The sequence below is a fragment of the Heterocephalus glaber genome, unplaced genomic scaffold (genome assembly GCF_053883595.1).
Source record: "Heterocephalus glaber isolate CG9 unplaced genomic scaffold, H.glaber_assembly_v1.0 deba00000546, whole genome shotgun sequence".
NCBI classification, from domain to species: domain Eukaryota; kingdom Metazoa; phylum Chordata; class Mammalia; order Rodentia; family Bathyergidae; genus Heterocephalus; species Heterocephalus glaber.
This window is the reverse complement of record NW_028258147.1, coordinates 7,568,863-7,589,104: the sequence shown is the minus strand read 5'-3', so window position 1 is coordinate 7,589,104 and position 20,242 is coordinate 7,568,863. Positions and strand designations below refer to the sequence as shown.

At 51.0% G+C, this 20,242-nt stretch overlaps 2 protein-coding genes across 4 annotated transcripts in view; both read right to left on the bottom strand.

The window, feature by feature from the left end:
* The window catches only part of Rbm28 (RNA binding motif protein 28), a 30,641-nt gene extending 26,075 nt beyond the window's left edge, over positions 1-4,566 (bottom strand). Inside the window, exons 1-2 of one of the 3 annotated variants that reach the window (XM_021237583.2) lie at positions 4,325-4,566; positions 320-478 (exon numbers count right to left, since the gene is read on the bottom strand). In XM_021237583.2, the coding sequence (XP_021093242.1) occupies positions 320-478; positions 4,325-4,442 (277 nt within the window). In that variant the 5' untranslated portion in view covers positions 4,443-4,566. The remainder of the gene's footprint in view (positions 1-319; positions 479-4,324) is intronic. The other 2 variants (XM_004856399.4, XM_004856400.3) reach the window with 2 other exon arrangements.
* Positions 4,567-9,524: 4,958 nt separating this feature from the next.
* On the bottom strand, positions 9,525-19,842 carry Prrt4 (proline rich transmembrane protein 4). Its single transcript, XM_004856398.3, has 5 exons — positions 19,255-19,842; positions 17,370-18,090; positions 17,179-17,283; positions 16,721-16,846; positions 9,525-11,878 (listed from the first exon to the last, which is right to left on the bottom strand). The coding sequence occupies exons 2-5, from the start codon at positions 18,016-18,018 to the stop codon at positions 10,047-10,049; spliced, it is 2,712 nt and encodes a 903-aa protein (XP_004856455.1). The 5' UTR covers positions 18,019-18,090; positions 19,255-19,842; the 3' UTR covers positions 9,525-10,046.
* Between the last annotated feature and the right edge of the window lie 400 nt (positions 19,843-20,242).

Below are 20,242 nucleotides of genomic sequence, written 5' to 3'. Positions count from 1 at the left end.
AAAAAAAAGCATGGGATGAATCTGTGCTCTAAAACCACCCACTTCTGGAGAGCCATCAGAGAGAAAAGGCTACTAGTAACAGATGGCATTTACAGGGTTAAGCATGGCCGTATCCACAAACATGAGATTCTTCAGACTGAGATGGAAGCAAAGGATTAAAACGAGCATCCAAATATGTCAGATGATTTGGATATGGAAAAGAAACGCAGAGCGCTCTAAGATCTAGACACTATCCCCCACTCTACCCTGCCTCGCTCTCACTTTCACAGTGCTGCTCCTCACCCTGCAGGAACACTCTCTTCAGTTATTAGAAACTCACCATTTTTCCTCTTTTCCTTGGAATTGTTCCTCAGTTTTTTCTTGGCAACAGTAATGTTGATCTTGGAACCTTCAAAGGTGGTGATCTCCTTGAGGGCCCTCTGAACATCTTCCAGCATGGAGAAAGTGACATAGCCAAAGCCTCGACATGCCTTACTCCCTGGAACAAGGCAAGAAGGGAGTAGGGGTGAAAAGGACAGAGAATCAGAAGCCAAGTACACTAAACCAGGAAATCCTCAAAGCCTAAGCAAGCAGACATCCTGTGAAACCATACTGTGATCAGTTTACCAAAAGTCTCAGGAGGGAACAAAATAAGGCTAACATCAGTAGCTCCTTCCGCACTTTGTTCCGAAACTGTTAGGTTTCCTCTCCTCTCCTAATTTAGTGTCTTGCTGCTAGTGCCTCTTCTTCTCCTCGCCTAATGTTAAGTAAGTATGGTAGCTTCAAAAGTCAGAATAAATAATGCAGTCCTTCCTTAGAATAGATCTCCAATAAATCCCTGAAACTCTGAAAAAAGAACCTCAAACAATAAGCACTGCTTTGGGAATCTGGAGATATTACCAAAGCCTTAGCTATTCAGTATCAAATTAAACCTTTACAAAACAGCTATAAATCACTGACCTCATTTTATCTTCAAGACAGTCCAAGGTAGGTAAAGCAAATATTACCATCCTTTCTTTCCAAAAAACAATCTGAGATAGAGGAAAACTAAGTGAATGATGTAAAGGATGTTAGTTGTCAGTTTATTCTTTCTTACCAACTCCACAGAGAATATTAGAACCAAACAATAAATAATTACAAATATCAAATGTAATCCTCCTTGGTATTTTTTGTGTAGTAAAATTTTAAGTAATTTAATGTATCAAACGGAACAAGCCAGACCAAGAAGTCTGCCCCACCACCACCACCACAGAAGAAACAAGAGCTTGAGTGCCCTGCTTCTCTTTCAAAACTGCTTAAAGTTGACATTCAGCACCAAGAAAACATACTGTGCCATGGAGACTGATTTCTTTTCTCTTGAAACTCCCTCTCAAAAACCTGCCCACTCACCTTTCAGAAAACAAGAAAAATCAAGGCACTTCCTGATCAGTACAACCAAAAATAAAGCAGTTCAAATGTGAAGAAGTTCAGTGCCCAAATAAAAGCACATACTAATAATTACATCTGCACAAAGCACTCTCACAACTTTTACAACTAGAACCCTTGCAACAGTCCTGTGAAACCATCCTATCTTTAAGAGGCTGGATGACGTGCCACTACTATTAAGGAAAACCTCACCTCACCCACCCATCCCACTGAATGCAGCACTCTTTCCAATACATCTCAGCTGTCTGGAAAGGAAAGTACAGTTTTCTCAAAAATGAAATAAGAGATGCTGTTAAGGTTTTAGACCAAGTCCATAAGGTCAGCAAGATTACATGTGGCCTATATTCTGAGGACTTAAAAGAGAATTCCCATTTCATGGTCTGTTCTTCCCTGGAACATATCTGGCACTGTATAGCAGTTATTTTTCAAACTGTTTTGATAACCCACAGTAAGGGTTCCTATACTGGAACCAGTAAAGACATAAATTCTTTATACAAAACTCACAGAAAAGTCTTACAAATACTTAACCTTTGCTATATATGTATTCCTTTTACTCTACTTCATTTATTTATTGATTGATTGATACCAGGAATCGAACTCAGGACCTTGTGCTTGCCAGGCAGGAACAGTGCCATTGAGCTAATCCCCTGCCCCATTTTTAAAAACTCTAGCCTCTGCCACATGTGGTAGTGCACACTTTGTAATAACTGCACTTGGGAGGCTGAAACAGGAGAATCATAATAGAGCTCAAGGTCAGCTTTGACTACATAGTGATACCCTTTCTCAAAATAAATAAATAAACAAATAAATAAATTCTAGCCACAACCCACTCAAGACTTACTAATGGGTAATAATCTGCAGCTTAAGAAAAATTAATGTAGGGCTGGGGATTTAGCTCAGTGGTTCTGCTGCCTACCTTGCAAGTACAAGGTCCCGAGTTTGATCCCCAGTATCAAAAAAAAAAAAAAAGAAAGAAAAGAAAGAAAATTTAATGTATTGACACTTTCCTCTCATTCACTTATATCTATACTTAGAATGACAATGAACCAGGCAGGTGGTATGGCTTGTACCGCCAGAACCACATTGATGATCCTAACTATAACTTCTCTTACTAGCAAATAGAAGTCAAATGGGCTGATTATTAGCACATATCATACTGGCTACTCACGTACTCATATACAATACAGGGGGAGAGAGGAGTCCATGAGATGCCAGTTCTCATCAGTTATACTGCTGAAAGGCAAAGAGCCAGCCACCTGCAGAGAGCCTGGCAACTTGGGAGGGAGCTAATGTATACTCTGAATAACATTCAGGTACCTATCTTGGGTTCCCCTTGACAGTTAAGGTAAGAGGAAAGAATGCTTTTACAATCCTTGTAATTCTCCAACCCTCCATCCTGGGTGGTATGATGCATACAGTATTCCACAACTCAGTAAATCTCTCCAGTGGCTCAAGCCAAAAACCTTAGAATCAGAATTGACTCCTTTTTTTTTCCTATGACCAATCAGCAAATCCTCTCCTTCAAATAACGTCCATTATCCAACCACTTTCCCCACCTCCATTGCACTGTCCTGGTCCAAAACCCTGATCTCTCACTAGATTACTATAAGAGCCTACTAACTGGTCTCCTTGTTCCTGTCTTATTTTCCAATAGTCTATTTGTCACACAGCATTCAGAGAGAATCTTTCAAAATGTAAACCAGGTCATAGTTACTGGCCTCTGATTAAAACCAATGGTCTCCCATAAACATAGTAAAAGCCAAAGTCCTTACAATGGCCTACAAGATCTTATGTGATCTGGTACTCTAGAATTCATCTCCTATTTATCTTCCCTTCAGTCACTTCACTCCAGTCACTCTGTCCTCCTTGCTACTTCTCCCATATACCAGTCACACGCCTGCTTTAATATCCTTTTTTTAGTACTGAGGATTGAATCCAGAGCCTCGTATAAACTAAGCGAGTGGTCTAGTGTTCAGCTACACCTTTAGCCCCCTTTTTAAAAGTTTTATTTTGAAACAAGGTCTCATTAAATTGCCTGGGCTGGCCTCAAACTTTCAATCCTCCTGCCTTTGTCTCCTGAGTAGCAAGAATTGCAGGCATGTGCTACAGGGCCCAGACTGCTACAGTATCCTTGACCTTGCTGTTTCTTCCATTTAGACTGTTCTGCCTGAAAGACATAAATTCACCCTCTCACTTTAGTCAGGGCTTCTCTGGCCAACCTATCCATACTACTACTCTTGTCCCTGCAGCTCTCTTACATACAGCAGACTCCCTATCCCCCTTCTCTGATTTATTTTTCTCCATAGTATTCATCACCATTGTCACTACGTAGTTGGCTTATTTACTGGCTGTGGATTTCCAGTTTGCTGCATCCTGCTGTATCCCCAGGACCTACAACAGTGCCCCAGGACATAGTAGGCATTCAGTAAGTAGTTGCTGAACAGAGGAACGAATGCACAGCATACTGGCTAAGAGATTCAAGCCTGAAGGTCAAATTCTGGGTCTGCGACTTCCTAGCTCTAGGAACTCAGAGTTACTAAATTTCCCTAAGTTCTAGATTTTTGCATGCAAAATAGGATTAAGGCTCTACAATAAGACTGTCAAACTAAGCACCTTGCCTTGCAATCAACTAGCCCTCAATAAGCCTTACCGATGCTTTATTAACTGTTAAAAAGTTTCATTATTACAAAATAAGACATATGTAAACGTGTATAACAAACGGAAAGCGCTACAGAAACTTGATGCTTTGCCTTTCATAAACCAACCCTACGGGCCCATCTAAAGCAGTCAGGTGGGAAAAGAAACTCCAGTTCCTTCACTTAGGGAAGGTGACTAGTGGCTCCCTAAAGTTTGGGACGGTGGCCCCACTCCCATCTCGCCCCCCAGGAACCCCAGTCTCTTCGCTCGGCCCCCCCCCTACCTTTCTCAGTCACCACGAAGCACTGTTTCACCGGCCCCACCTGACTGAACAGCTCTTCCAGCTGCTCACTACGGGCGGAAGGCGGCAGATTGCGCACAAACAAGGTCAGGCCGGCCATGAGACCGGGAAACCGAGGTTCGCGACGCTACGAGTGACCAGGCCGGTGCACGCGACTCGAGAGGCTGGCTTTAACAGGACGACCGCACCAGGGGCCCGGGAGATGTCGGAAGTGCTCGTCGCTCAAAAGACTCCGGAGGAAAACGTGGAGGGAAGCGGAAGAAACGTTCCGGAACTAAAAAAAATAAAAAATAAAAAAGCGGCCCGCCTAGAGGCGGAGCCTCTTACACACACCCGGAAATTTGGCATCTACAGTTTATCCTCTTGAAATCTCATTTCCAGGAAGTCGACTCCAAATTCACCAGAATAGGGAAAAGACATTTTTGAGCCAGGCCTTATCCAAGTTCTGACATATGATGGATCCTTAATAAATATTTTCTGAAGTACCTCATCAGATTCCCGGGTTCCAGGCAGAAACTGCAGCCAGAATGCAAAGACACAAGCTTGTCACATACACTCTCATATCCTCAGAGAATCTGAGATAAATGTCACCTCAGTCTCGCTGACAAATTGTAGCTATTGAAGTACATATAGACACAAATGGTACACAATTATTCCCTCAATAAATATTTACTGAGCCCCTACTTAATGTACCAAGGATTAGGGATAAAACTGGTACGCTAAAAAAAATAAAAAAGACAGGGTCCCTGCTCTAGTATAGAATACCAGCTAGTAAGTGAGATAGACATTTTAAAAAATTTTATAAATATTTTTCTTAACATGGCGGCACAGGCCTGTAATCCCAGCACTTGGGAGGCTGAGGCAGAAGAATCACCACGAGTTGGAGGCCAGCTTGGATTATATAGTGAGTTCAAGGCCAGCCTGAATTACAGAGTGAGACTCTGTCTCAAAAAAAAGAAAAGAAAAACATATATATTATATATGTATATCACAGCATGCTCGCTTCGAGATCACATCAGAATGGACCCAAAGCAAATATAATACCCAGAACCAGCCCCACCCAGAGATAAAAGATCCTCCCTAGGTAAATTTATCAGACAGACCGAAGGCTGAGAGGTCTCACTGTCAAAAAGGAGATCTGGGTGCGTATGGGTTCTGGAACATATAGTGTTTGCCATCTGTAGGGCTAAGGAAGAGACCTGTGTGCAAGACCCTGCATCCACAGAATGCCCAATTGAAAGAAGTACCCAAGGCATTTTTTTAAATAGTTGTCTTTAGGGCCTGGAGATTTAGCTGAGTGGCACAGTGCTTGCCTAGCAAGTGCAAAGTCCTGATTCCCGGCACCGGGGTTAGGGTTAGGGTTGGGGGGGCGGGGGAGGAAATGGAAGTTTCCTAAAGAAAATAAATAGTTGCTTTTGTTTTCGTTTTGTTTTGTTCAGTGCTGGGGATTGATTCTAGGGCCTTATGCAATGGTATACAAGAACTCTACCTCTAAGCTACATCTGCTGCCCAAAATCATTATTTTAATTTTATTTTTGCTGTACTTGGGATTGAATCCAGGCCCTTCTCACTGAACTACATCCCCAGCCTGTTTTTTATTTTTTATATTAAGACAGGGTCTTTTGCTAACTTGCCCAGGTTATTCTTGAACTTGCAATCCTCCTAAGACTTCCAGGGCCTACCTGGCCAAAATCATTGCTTTTAAATGATAGTGGCATGGTAGGTAGAAAAATTTTAAAAGGTGAAATATATAGTGAATAAAATAATTTCCCTTTCTCCTCAAGCCCCATTCACCTTCTGTGTGTGTGTGTGTCTGTGTGTGTGTGTGTGTGTGTGTTGGTTTTGGTTTTGGTTTTTTGAGAGAAGGTCTTGCTTTGTAGTTCAGGCTGGTCTTGACCTCACTATGTAGCCCAAACTGGCCTTGAACTCACTGCAATCCTCCTGCTTCAGCCTCCCAAGTACTGGGAATGCAGGCCTGCATCACCAAGCCCAGCTCTCCATTCACTTTCAATACCTTTGTGATGGATGAATGATCAGTTTTAGTGATATAGGAAAAAGAAGAAACACTAAGCATCAGATTTGTGAAGCCATGTAAAATATGCTTCAAAAAACACACCACAATTGTTTTTTATTTTTATTTTTGTTTTTGTTTTTAAGACAGGGTCTCACTATGTAGTTCAACCTGGCCTTGTCCTCACTATGTAGCTCAGGCTGGCCTTGAACTCATGGCAATCCTCCTGCCTCAGCCTCCTGAGTGCTAGGATCACAGGCGTGCGCCATTACACCCAGCATCACAGTTATTTTTAAACACAGAACTTAAGAAAGGAAGCATTGAAATACAAAACAGATTGTTAGGGTTACAAGGTAAATCTTATGTGGTATAGAGTAATACAGACAAAGGAAATGAGTTAGGTCATTTGAACAAAGTTGATTTGAGATTCAACATCCCTCCCTCTTCTTTCTCTTTCCCTCCTGCCCTATTCCCCACCATAGGAATCAACATTCCATTCCCAAAGACCAAACTGCAAGGTTCTGAGGCCTCAGGTATGGGGAGGCTTTTCTAGTCCTGGATGTAATATGTACAGGAAAAGAACACTGAGAAGGTTGTTCTAGCATCCAATATTCACTATGAATGTTGTATACTGTGTACCCAAATTTTCCTTGAAGGACAAAACCATCAGATGGCAGCAGATACCCACAGTGCAGGGCTTTGCAGCCCTCAGGAAGGACAACAGTACGATTGATACATTCTACTCTACCCATAGTTCAGATGTGGGTCCACATCTGTTTCCTACCTCACCTTCTCCTATCCATTCATATCAGGGAAGGCACATGGTTCTTCCATCAGGAATATTTTCTCATCCATCTACTCAGGACACATGCAGTGTTCTTTATTAAATAACGGGAGCCTTGGAACTCTGCAATGTGGCTTCCAGGGGAAATAAACCATCAGCCTGCTCCTCATCCATCACTGTGCAGGAGCCTGGAAGGGAAGTCAGGGAGCCCTGGCCTGTTCTCAGCCAGCCTCTGCCAGGTCTCATCACTCTGGCTTCAATTCCCCTTGCAAGCTAAATTTTCTATAATTCCAAACAGTTCTTGTTCACCACACTTCTCACAATTGTAACCAATTACTTGTGCTATTGTGATTATTTATGTGATTCATTGTTTAATGTCTGCTTTTCCCCAAAAGACCCACAACTTCATAAATCCCGGGCTGGTATCTTTCTCCTTTACCTCTCTATTCCCAGCACCTAGCACATTGTAAGCACTTGATGAATATTTTTAAGAGAACAAATGAGTGGATGGATGGATGCACAGATGGATGTAAGTAAGTGAGCTTGTCCCTCAGTCCCCAGAAGTACCAAGATTTGGAATTGCAGGGCATCTGCATTTGGATCTACCTGGACTCCTTCTAGGAAATATGTGGGATAAGGCAAGGGACAAAAGGGAAGGAAAAGCTGTCTAATCCAAGTCCTGGCCTCTGTAGGGAGTCAAAGGGCTGCAGTAATTCTTACTGAGAAAAATTAACAAAATGTTAGAGCTGTATTCTCATGTCCTTTTCTTTCCTCACAAGCCCCATTTAGAAACAAAGCGTGTGTGCACGTGTGGTGTGCGTGTGTGCGTGTGTGTGTGTGTGTGTGTGTGTGTGAAAGAGACAGACAGACAGACGGAGAGATTGACTGGGGGTCTTTGAGGCTTGGGCTGCTCTCTCGGGAAGTGTGTGCCAAACCCAGAGGCCCAGGTGGAGAGTGAGAGAGAGAGAGAGAGAGAGAGAGAGGAGCTGGCCAGGATTAGAGTGAGGAAGAGAGGGCAGAGGAGCTGAGTGTGAGCACAACCAGAGGAGCGGCAGGTGGAAGGGAACATGGGGAAGAAAGCAAGCACTTTCTCAGAGCAGCTACAAGCACTCCTTACCTGACACAATGCTGTGCTGATGCTGAGCCTCTATAGCCACTATGACACCAGTGAGAAATGCCTTCAATTAGGAGGCTGGCAGCTCTCTGGGCCTCAGCCCAGAGAGACAATGCAGCAGGAATTTCCCAGCCAAGCTGAGCCAGGTGATGGAGGAGACACGATCAGAATGACTCCAGGCATATCCCTTAGCCTCGACTGCATCACAGCCTCCCATTTCTCTCCCTCCTGTGACTCTCACTCTCCCCAAGACACTGCTGGCTCCCCTTCCTCCTCAGAGGCCTCAGAGGCCTGCTCCTCTCAGCCAAACCAGACCTTCATCTGCAAGGAGAGCAGCACTCAAATTCCCCTACTAGCACATGGAACCTGGCCTGGCTGCATGGGGGTCCAATCCCCTCCCAGCCTTCCTGCCAACTTCCCCCTTGGCTCCCAGCCTCCCTTCTCCAATCTCCACCAGCTGAAGTTCCCACTCAAGTTCCTGTTCTTCCACTCTGAGCCTAATGTGCATGCCCCTGTGACGTGCAGGACATCGACCAAAACATTGTCAGATTTTTATTTTCAAACCTACCCCAAGCCCCTGCTTTTGTGCCACTCTGAACCACTGAATTTTAGCCAAGGGGCAAATGCACTGTAGAGCTCCAAGCCAACCACTCCAAGCAAGGAAGGGATTATACAGTGCCTGGTGGCTTGACGTGTTTATGAATCTCTGCATTGTGAGTTCTGCTTTGGGAGTTAGGCTTCTACAGGGGGACAGGTTTTCTCCAGGAAGGATCTACACCTATGAGAGAGGAGAGTTCTACAGAGGAAGATGGGGTGGCGGTGAGCCCAAACTCAAAGAGGACCTGTTGGTTGTGTTGGTTGTGAATCCCCAAATGTGAAAATCTGGCAGAGGGACTGCTGGGGATTCCAGCTTCAGACAACCAGGTGCTTTTACATGTGTATCAGTATTTCCATGAAGGAGTGTAACCTAACTAGCGAGCTGTCTACCAGGACCTGAAGCCAGGCTCCTGGGAGTACAGGTAAGAGGACTAAAGAGTTTCTGTCCCACTTCTCAGGACCATCTGCCACCTCTATGAAAAGCCATTTCCCAGGAAGACAGAAGGATCTTCAAGGGACCACTCCCAGGACCCTCACTTATCCCAGCCACAGGACAAGATCCTTGGTCTTGAGTGAGGGTCCCTGGAGTCAAGGGCAGACTCACTCACTTACACTTCAGGTAGAACCACTGCTGCTGTCACCCCATTTAAGCTTTTCCAAGAAGGTCAGAACTTCCTCCTCTGAAAATATTTTATTGATAAATTAACTCTGAAAGAATTCACCTCCCACCCACCTGCTGTAAGGTCTTCTGAAAGGGCTGTGAAGCCTTCTGTGGGAAAGGGGCCGTGGAGGTCAGGAAGTCTCACTCACCACAGGGGTGGGATTCCTGGGTATAGCAGAGGAGGGTATGGGGCCAAGGCAGGGCCCCAGGTCTTCTGAGGACAGCCCCTCTCAGTCAGCACCAGAGTGGAGCACCTTGAGCTTTATTGCTGGTGAAGGCCAAGGAAAGTGGGACCCCTGCCAGCCTAAAATTGCAACTGAGGGCATCAGTGCCCAGAGCTACAGAGAAGGTGGCACTAATTCCCAGTCAACAGAGCCTGGCTGCTGACTCACCCACCCAGGGGCCCCTGGATGGGGAAGGAAGTGGGGAGGTATCTGAGCCAGGCAGAATTAGGGAAGGGTTACAGTGTGCAGGTCTCAGACAGAGCAGGTGCCAGAAAGGGGTGTGTGGTGGCAAGGCATTGAGGTGGCCGCCTCATCACAGGTCTATGGTGTCGCTACCCACACTCAGCTCGTCGATTTGTCGACAAGCATCCAGGAATTGCTCCTGCAGCAAGGCCTCCTCGGCCTGCAGCTCAGGAACAGGCTCCGGAGAGTCGTGGGAGGGCGAGGACAAGGCCTGGTAGGATCCTGAGATCTGGAGGCTAGGGCTGCTTCCAGAGGGTCGAGGGGGAGTGAGGACACAGACCAGCGGACAGCGAAGAGGCCTGTCCGGGCTGGAACATAACAGCATGGAGGAGCTGTCCCGCGAGAGTCCGCACAGGGAGCCAGATGAGGCGCTACTCTCCGCGGGCCAAGCCCCAGGAGAGGGGAGATCTGGGGGCGCTGGGGAGCTGAGGGCTTCCTCTGACTTTCCACCCACCCCGGCCCTGGTCTTGGTCCCCAAGGAGGCGGCGCGGTAGAGGCCGAGCCCAGGCAAGGATTCCCCGAAGGCAGGGCCCTGAAAGAGGCCAGGAGCCAGCAGCGCCTCGCTACCGAGGGCCTCCTCGATGCTCCGCCGCAGGTTGATCGGGGAGGGCGGCCGGAAGTCCACGGTGCAATCGCTGCAGGGGGAGGAGGCTGGGGATGGGACGGGGTTGGCCGAGGCGCCTTCGAAGCCGGGGCAGCCACCACCCTGGAGTAGCAGGTCGGGGCCTGGGCCTGCCAGGGCGCAAAGCTGCAGCAGCTCCGCGTCTCCACGAGCGATAGATCTACCCAGGTGCTCCTTGTCTTGGGGCCCGGTGACCCAGCCTCCGGGCAGTAGCGGGGCCGCGTGGCCCGGGGACAAACGGAAGATCTTGGCCCAGCAGCGAGGCTGCACACGGGGGCTGCAGAGCGTGGGGTAGAGCCCCAGCAGCGCTAAAGGGAGCGCGACGCCCACCTCGCCCAGGCGCAGGCCGAGCTGGAAAGCCCACCAGGGCCAGGGCCCCTCCAGGCCAGGTTGGCCGCCGTAGCCCAGGGCGTGTAGCACTTCGTAGCCCTGCAGGGCTCCGCTCAGCAGCCCGAAGGTGCCCGCCACCGGGGCCGTGCGCGCTGCGCGCCGCCAGGACTCCCGTGGGGCGAAAGGGCTGCGCACCTGTGGGACCAGGGTCGCTCCCTTGAAGCCAGACCCGCCCAGGGGCGCCCCGGCCCGCCGCCTCCGGCCCCTGAAGCAAGACAGCGCCAACAGGAGCCCCGAAAGGAGGGCGGCGAGGAAGGCGTGCAGCCCGCGGGAGGCGAGCCGCAGGGGCCGCAGCGGGCGGTGCGTGGCGCTCCCCAGGGCGGCGGCCGCCGCCAGCCCCAGCCCCAAGAGCAGCAGCGCGGCCAGGCCGGCGGGGCAGCGCGGTGGGCGCGGCCGGGCCAACAGCAGGCAGGCGAGCCCCAGGCCGGCAGCCAGGCAGGGCAGCGGAAGGTCCTGCAGGAGCAGCCAGGCGAGAGCCGGCAGCCGGTCGCGGTGCCCATAGGCGTCATAGAAGAGCGGGAAGGCACGCGTGGTTCCGGCGGAGAGCAGCAGCAGGTCCAGCAGCGCCAGGCAGGGGGTACCAGGCGGGCAGCGCCAGGGCAAGAGCACCAGAGCCAGCAGTGCCAGCAAGGCCACCAGGCCGAAGAGCGCACCCGCCCCATACACGTGGGCCTCCCAGGCCAGCCCCCAGCGAGCCCGGGCCTCTGCCCAGTCAGCCTCCAGGGTCAGGAAGAAGGGGGGCCTCAGGGAGGCAGGAGGCTGCACCTCTCCATCTGGCAGCTCGCCCACATCCACGCTACAACTCTCTGGCCCGCACTCTGGCTGCGCTGAAGGGTTTCCAAGGCTGGCAGGAAAAGGGTCATCCGGGCCAGAGGTGGGGATGGTGGGGTCTGCAGGCAAAGAACGTTTGCTGAGGTAATCGTGCAGTCTTGCCCTCTACCCCCAGCCCTCAGCCAGTAGCCAGTGAGAGTCCATCAAATCACCCAGGATGTACCTGTCCTATTCAGAAGACTCCCCACCTCTTGGCCTCTCACTTCCTCCTCCCACACCCCAATCCTTCAGGCCAAAGCTTCAGTTCACACCCTCCCCTCTTCCTCCTTTGTTCATTTCCATTCATCACTCTGTGACTCTACTGGAAAAGGTTTTCTTCAGAAGTCACAGAACTTTTTAACTGGAAGGAATTGTGGACCTCCTCCCAGCCAATACCTCCACCAGAGAGGAAGTTTTACAAGAACAAGGATTGTTATCCCCTTTGCTCATATTTGAATCTCCATGCCCAAAAGGTTTGTGGCACATAGTTGACATTGAGCAGATACTCATTGAATAAATGAATCTTATTTGCCAAATTAAGATACTGAGGCTCTGCAGAGAGGCAAAGTGACTTGTCCAAGATCGTGAATCGGCAGAGTGCAGTTACAATCCAAATCCAAGCACCAATCAGAGCCCCCTTTCTACTCCAAAATGTCTTTATAATATTAGCCTGCTCATCTCCTGTTCTGCACCCCTGACTCCTAATTGCCACTTTGCTGCTGCTAAGAGATGCTTCTCTTGACCTTTTTAACTTCTCCCACCTTGGCCCTGTTTTAAGGAACATACTAGCTTTGCACATATGCACAAACACTCCCCTTCCTACCAGCTACATCCCAGTCCTCAGTTTACCCCTGGCTGTGACCCCCACACTGACTCACCAACAAGCCAAGTCTGAAACTCTCGATACAGATGTCCCTTTGATCGCTCACACATTTTACAGAAGGCGACATTGAGACAGACTCACCTGAGTCTCAGAGCCCTTGAACTCCCAGAAAGGAATATTTGGGGAGATCATAGGATGATAAATGTCATCTGAGTGTGTGAGGCCCTCAAGTGCTCTTGGGGTTGCTAACTCAAGCCTCCAGCCCCCTTCTGTGTGCTAACATCTTCCCACATCTCTTGAGGAAAGGAAAGTCTACGAAATGGGAAAGGGTGGAGTAAGACACCTGGTTCTACTCTCCTAGAGCTAGAGAGGAGTTCAAAAGAGAGCCAGGAACTCTGTCTATGGCTAGGCAATGGGGAAATGTTGGAAACTGACCTCTTTCTACCCTCACAGGCCCAACAGGACTGCAGCTGCAAGCCACGGTGGAGGAAGAAAGGGTGGTAGTGAAAGATGGGGATAGCCTGGAAGGGATGGGGAAGAGGACAAAGACAGATGTAGAATGGAGAGGGAGGTCTCCTAATGATCACACACCTGTCCCAACAGCTGGCTGTTTCCCAGCCATATTCAGCTGGACAACATATGAAGACCCCAGAAACATTCCTACCCAGGCAGTGCCAGCTCATTCTAGGAACAGGAAAAAACACAGCACTTCTGACAACAAGAAAAAGGAGTGAGGAGCCAGAAGGCAACACTGGAGAGAGGGGAGGGGAAATGGAATTGGGCAACCAGGGAGGACTGAGAAAGAGCAGCCAGAAAATTAAATATGCACAGCTCCCTGCCAACTGCAAACAGCAGCTTGCACCCCGGTTTCCATTCCATCACATTCTCAAATCTGAACTAGGTAAGAGTGCCCACTGCATAGGACAGGTGTGAGGATAAATGAGAAGATGTGCATAAACTCTTTGGAGTGCCTCGTGTGTAATGGTCATTCAGTGTAAGATTGTGGTCAGTAACCTCATCAGCTAATGATCATCACTGATCAGCAGTTTGTGTTTGTATGAGTGTGAGCAATTCTGGCCTCAAAGTTGTTCTTGATTTAACTACCAAAGGCTGCCATCTGGTTGAGAATCCCTCAGCATATCCTAAGCTTGCTTAGATACTCGTGTGTTTGACAACGATCAGTAAATGAGTGAACATATTGTCTCACTTTATGAATTCTGAAGAGGACCATGCTGATGACATAAATACCCCTGAACAATCATGAAGAGAACAACCCATCAGTTAAATGGGAAGCCATTCATCTACAAACAAATAGCTCGCTGATCAGAGGAGGACATTGTCTAGCATTGGCAGGATCAAATAAACACGCTTCCTGACCCTGCACCCTCTGGTCCCCTTTGGTCCTTGCTTCTGCAAAGTAACTGAGTTAGCTTGGTCTTTCTTTGGCCTTTGGGCTCTGCAGTGAGGCAGAGAGGTCCTGCCTAGGAGCCCACAGTATCAGCCTGTCACATGTCCTTGCCCCCTGCACAGACAAGCACAGTTCTTCGAGCTCAGCTCCACTTCACTCCCCACACTTCACTCTTCCCCATCTTCACCTCTCAGCCATGGGCCACAGAAAACTTCATCTCTCATCTCTGTCCCCAAGCACTATGGCAACCAGGGCAAATGTCAACATTCATAAGAATTCAGAAAAGGAATAAAAGCCAGAAAACAGACAAAGTATAGGTGGAGCTCAAGTATCAAAGAAGGAGCTCTGAATTAGGAGCACTGTTCCCAGGGGTCATACTGTGCCTAGAGTGCCTGCATGGGCCCAGTATGAGTGGGGATGGGTAGAAGGAAGCCTGGCTTCTGCCTTCAAAGGACCCACTTTATCTCCTCTCCTATCCCTGAATTTGTGATTTCCCCAGAAGGAGCCTTCAGTTTCCCCCAGAAGATAATGACCTTCACTCCACTCCTCCTGGGATCCCTCTGTTGAGCAGGCCACCTCTTCAGGGAGGCCCCATTCTCACCCTGTGGCCCCACTTGACCTCAGGGGTGAAGGACGGAGATATCAATGTGAGTAACTGTTAAGGCTGGAGCTGGCTGGAAAGGGGCAGAGGGAGGGGCCATCTCATTCATGGAAAAGCCAGGCCTGATTATCCCCCAGCTGCCCACATCAAAGGGCTGGGGAATGGCATCCCCACTCTGGATTCTGGAAGCTGCGGCCCTTTAGTGACCTGGCTCCATCCCTCCCCCATCCCCACCTCCAGGATCCCAGAGCACTGGTATTCTTTGTGACAGTGACACTCAACATATTTAACAACTGGGTAGCACAGGCATCAGCCAGTCAGAATAGAGGCCCACCAGGGTGGTCAGGGAGTGGAGGAGAGCACTCACAGGGACTCAGGACATAGTCGCCTGAGAGTCTTTCTGTGTGTTATGACTTGTACAAGTGTTGGAGGATTTAGGGTCCAAATACAAGTTCTGTTCAAGGTGAAAGGGACCTACGATCAGGAAGACCTAGGAATTCAAAGTTAAAGTCAACTAGGTGAGAAAGATCCTAGAAGAAACACAGAGACTCTCTTTGTTCCCCCACCTGCTACACACACACACACACACACACACACACACACACACACTCCAGTGTGAGCAAGGCCCATTGGCCTTATCTCCAGGAGGCCTGTGGCCCTTCTGGTTTTATCCAGGAGGAACAGCCAGGAAGAGACTGGGTTCCTGCAGCCACCAGGGAGAAGGGGGGCAGGAAGGCCGGGCTGCCAGCCTGCTGGGCTCTGCTGCCTCTGATACTATCCAGACTCATTAAACCTGCCCAGCCAGTGCTGTCCCCCTGGCGACAGACTGCCAGCCAGCATCCTTCCCCAAAGGCACAGAGCTGCCCTCCACCCACAGTGGATCCTTCCACTGCTGCACACTGGCTGGACACGGTAGTGCTGGCCGCCTTACCCACTGCTGAGGGAGCACAGTGATCGTGGCTGGAGCCAGAAGGTGGGATGTGGTGTCAGGTTTGGGGCTAGAAGGTAGAGAACCAGGGGTCCATGGCTGAGCCTAATAGGAAGGGACTGAGGGGCTTCATGGCCACAGCAAATGGTTTGAAAAGCAAAACTAAGCTTGGAAGTCACTCTCCACGGCTCTGGTGGCCTCATCTGCCAGACTCCCCGAGCACCTATGCATCTGTCCCACCATCACCTGCAACGTAACAGTGTTGGTTATGTGTTGTCCCGTCATCACTTGTGGCCAAAGCCCAGGTGGCTGTGAAGTAGGGTCTGGAAGTATATTCGGGATGCAGGCACAGAGAAGAGTAAGATTAATAGCTACTACTTTAAATGAAAGTCTACTTTGTGACCAACATCATCGGGCCAAGAGCTTTTTTTGGGTTTTTTTTGTGCCGGGGATCGAACTTGGGACCTTGGGCTTATGAGGCAGGCGCTGGAACCGCTGAGCTAAATCCCCGGCCCAGGAATATTTGTTATCTAGAAGCTTTACAGTATCTCTTCAAAATGAATACTATCATTAAACCCTATGTAAATGAGAGAATTTAAATTTAGAGACATTAAATAACCTGCCCAAGGTCACCCAGCTAGTAAGAAAGCAAAGGGATTCAAAACCAGGTCTCAGGATGCCACCCACTTATCTAGAAGCCTGTTGTGAAAGGCTCCCTTGAATGAAGTTGGCGACTCTCTACCTACAGCCTCCTCCTCAATGGCTTCCCAGTGAGGGACCCAGCTCTGCCCATATCTGACAGTATGTCATGTCAGATAAGGAGGCAGAGAAGAGTCAAAAGATTGGGCTAGAATGGGGGTGGGTGGAGAGGTAGGCCACCCACAATGGAGGATGGGGGGGGTTCTGCTCCACCTGTCTCCAAACTGCTCTACCTCCAACTGCAAACCTCTCAGAGGACCATTTCTTAATTCTGTGTGGGACCTTCCTCTGCAACACTGGTTCTCAGACCATTAATGTATATTTCTCCACAGTGATGATGAAGAGAAAGGTGATTATGGTTATAGGGGCAATGAAATAAAAGGGTCTCAGAACACTGATAAGTGACTGATGTATAGCAAGTGCTCAAGATGTAGTTGTCAGGTTCAACTGAGTTGATACTTACCATGGTGCATTGGTGTTGTCCCAACTGAGGCAGTGCTGAGAAAAGCAGCGGGGTCCAGTAGGCTTGGGCTTGAGAGTTTCCTCTCCAGAGAGGGTAGGGATGGGGACAGAGTGGTGCCAAAGAACCCTGAAACAGGAGCAATGGGGTTTGAGTGCCACCCTACCACGTAGCTGTGGCTTCTGGGTCTTTGGAGAAAACCTGTACTTCCCAGAGCTTGTACTAAGGAAGCCTCACATCGTAAGCTTGTGTGCACCTTTTGCTAAGCTACAGGCACCAAACCAGAGTCAATGCTGCAGAGAGAACACCTCCCCTAGGGCCTAGAGAAGCAGTGCAGGCTCCACACACACACACCCCACCCCTGCCCTGGCTGAGAAAGGGAGTTCTGGTCAGCTCCCCAGCACAGCACCTGGCATGCAGAGGGCCCCACAAATGTTTGCTAGAATGAAATGAGCACTCACCTGGAGATTCTGACACTCTGGAGGCAGAGTTTGGGGATGTTGTTATGCCTGGGGGGCTCAGGCCTGAGAAGTTCCGGAGTGGGGACAATGTAGTGCCAAAGAACCCTGTAAAAGGAGTCCAGGCTGAAACTGTCTCCTACTTGCCAGGGATGCCCAGCAGGGGGCTGTCCTTCAGTGGGATGGGTACTCACCAAAGGGTCCCAGGTGCCCAGCAATCTCTGCCAGGCTGGCCCGCAAGCTGGGCAGGAGGGGCAGTGTTCGATGCCCCAGTGTGGGGGCTGCACCAGCTTTCAATGCCACATCGAACTTCAGCTCCAGCTCGCTGTGGTGGGGCCTGGGAACACTGGATGGTGGTGCTGTCGCTGTCAGTGCAGTGGCCCAGGTCACAGTCCCCATCCTGGGCTGATAAGGAGTAGTTGGCCGGTGGGTGGGACCAGAGAGGGGGGATGTGGACTCAGGAGACAGGGAGGAGGCCCAGGGCGTAGCGCTGCCCTCAGCAGAGCCCCACTCTGGGGGAGAGTTCCCAGGGGGGCCTACCAGCAGTTCCCAAAGAGGATCAGTCCTCAGCCCACTGGCCACCTCTTCCCCTGGCTCCTGGCCTGGACCAGGAGAAAGAGCCTGGGTCTCTGTGACAGGGTTTCCCCAGACAGCAGCAGGTCCTCGAAGATGGAATTTGAAGTTTAGTCCCAGGTTGAGAGATAGCATGGAGGCCTCGCTCTGAGGTGGTGGGGTCAAAGTGGTAAGGGCCCCTGGGATGGAGGAGGCAGGCTGGGGGCCCACGGGAACAGCACACAGGACCCAGCAGAAGAGCCCCAGCCCCAGGCCGCCACGCCCTGCCATGGCTGCACCTGGCCTTAGCAGCCGGAGTGGGCAAGAGGCTCCGATCTTCAGCACCTTTTGAGCTCCAAGGTCCTGGAGGGAAGAGAGGCCTTGTGAGCCCTGGCTACCACCACCCTCTTCCCTTTCCCAAGATCAGATGCCCCAGAGGAGGCTTCTGATCACAGAGAAGCAGGTGGTGGGGGCAGGATCCAAAATCTTCTGCCCGAGGAGAAAGACAGGATGGCTCCCCTTGCCAGCTTCTTCCTGCACCCTTAGGCCCAGCACAAATCTCTCCCCTGTGGTTCCCTCAGTGCCACGCCACCCCTGCACCCAGAGACCAGCACCCTTAACCACAGCAGAGAGGACAGACTCGGACCCCCAGATGCAGATTCTCTTCTTCCCTTCCCCCTTTCTTCCCAGCCTCCCTTCTTTCCTCAAATACCTGTGGAGGCCTATGGTGCCAAGCATCCTTCTGGGGATACAGCTGGGATCAAGCAAGCCCTCCTGGATGTGTCCAGACCCCCACTTCTGGCCCCATCTGAGAGACCACTGAAGGGCCCCAGAGGGGCAAAGCACAGGCCTGAGTGATCTGCAGAGCCAGACACTGCCAGGGCTCTGCCTAGAGCACCAGGGTCTCTCTCCCCTCAAGCCTTCTCTTGTTTCTTGGGGTTCAGTCTGCTCCCCTCCTAGGGACCCTACAAGTATTTGATGGAGGGGCAGCTTAGCCATTTCTGGTTCCCAAGGGGAGAAGGCCAGGCAGGCAAGCTGGGCCTCAGGCAGCTGCAGTGACTCCCACCCCTCCCCAGAACTCTCCCCTCCATGCGCGCACATCTGGTGGGGGAAGGGAGGGTGAGCCAGTGACACACGTGCACCCGGCACCGTTACATCACACACAGCCACACCTAGCACCCCTGACACACCCACTCACCCTTCACACACCCCTGCACACGCACGCGCGCGCGCACGTACACTCCATCCTGCTGAGCCCCCCTCCCTCCTACTTGGGTTCAGACCCAGTCTCCGGGAGGTCCCACCTCCTCTCTCTCTCTCTCTCTCTCTCTCTCTCCCTCTCTCTCTCTCTCACAGCATATACAGCCAAAGAGGCACACACACCCCCAGCACACATGCACACCGTCAGACACACATCACACTCCCGCAGCCCCCCCTACAGCCCACCCCGGCAGACACACGTGCACGCTCACACACACACACACACACACACACACACACACTCTCCTTCAGTCTGGACCGGCCGACCTGCTCCTCTGGCTCCCTCACGCGGGGCTCCTCGGCCGGGTCCCCCCCGAGAAGGGGCGGTCGCGGTGGCCGCCAGCTGGACAGCGCTCCTCGCGCAGTCTCGCCCTTCCTCTGGCTTGCGCCGGCTCGGGAGATTCGGACCCCGCTCTCCACAGTCCCTCAGCTCCTCCGGCTACCGCAGCCTCGCCGACCCGCTGCGCCCCAGTCTGCCCCGGCCTGGCCGCGGCCAGCAGCGCGCTCGCAGCTGAGAGGCCCGCTCGGCTCCGCTTGGCTCGGCTAAGTCTCCGCGCTCCCTCACCGCGGTGCCGCCTCCTGGCTGTGCGCCTGGCTCCCCGGCCCCGCGCCCGCGCCGGGGCTCCAAGGCAGCCGGGCTCTTACGGCCCTCCCTCCTGCTCCGCGCCCTCCTCCCTCTCTCTCGCTCCTACCCAGCCCACTGCCCGCGATCCGCCCCCCTTCCGGGCGGACGCGCACAGCAGCGCCCAGCCGCGGCAGCCTCGGTGCCTGGCTCCACGAGCACACATTCACCCCGGGCTGCCAATCAGCCTCGGCGAGCTCGGGCGCCTCGTTCTCAGGTTCTCAGCCTGCTGCTGGCAACCACAGCCCCCCCCCCCCCCGAGCCGCCCAGCGTACACATTCACAGGCATGCAAATCCCAGGAAACACACATGGGCCAAGACACGGTGCGTGCACACACAGCAGCCTGCCCCGATAGTGCCCAGGTCATAAAAGCCACTCTGTTAAGCTCTTAGTATGAGCAGTATAACCTTACCTTACGAGTCCTTACCACAAGCCTGTGAGTGTCCCCATTTTCCAGGTAGGTAAATTCAGACTCAGGAAATTGCCCAAGATTACAAGCTTGACAAAGACTCGAACGCAGTCTTTCTGCCTGCCCTCTCCACTACCTGGTAGTTTGCAAACACTTGGACTGCTGCAGAGGAGGGCCTCTAACACTTCATAGGTCAACTGCCAAGTGTCAAGCCCTGCTGTAA

Bases quoted from the DNA above. Each gene is read 5' to 3' on its own strand.
- Prrt4 (XM_004856398.3), bottom strand. From the start codon at position 18,018: ATGGCAGGGCGTGGCGGCCTGGGGCTGGGGCTCTTCTGCTGGGTCCTG. The intron at 17,284-17,369 runs GTGAGTACCCAT...CTCCTTTTACAG, and splicing joins TGGGCACCTGGGACCCTTTG to GGTTCTTTGGCACTACATTG. The intron at 16,847-17,178 runs GTGAGTGCTCAT...CTCCTGTTTCAG, and splicing joins CAGAGTGTCAGAATCTCCAG to GGTTCTTTGGCACCACTCTG.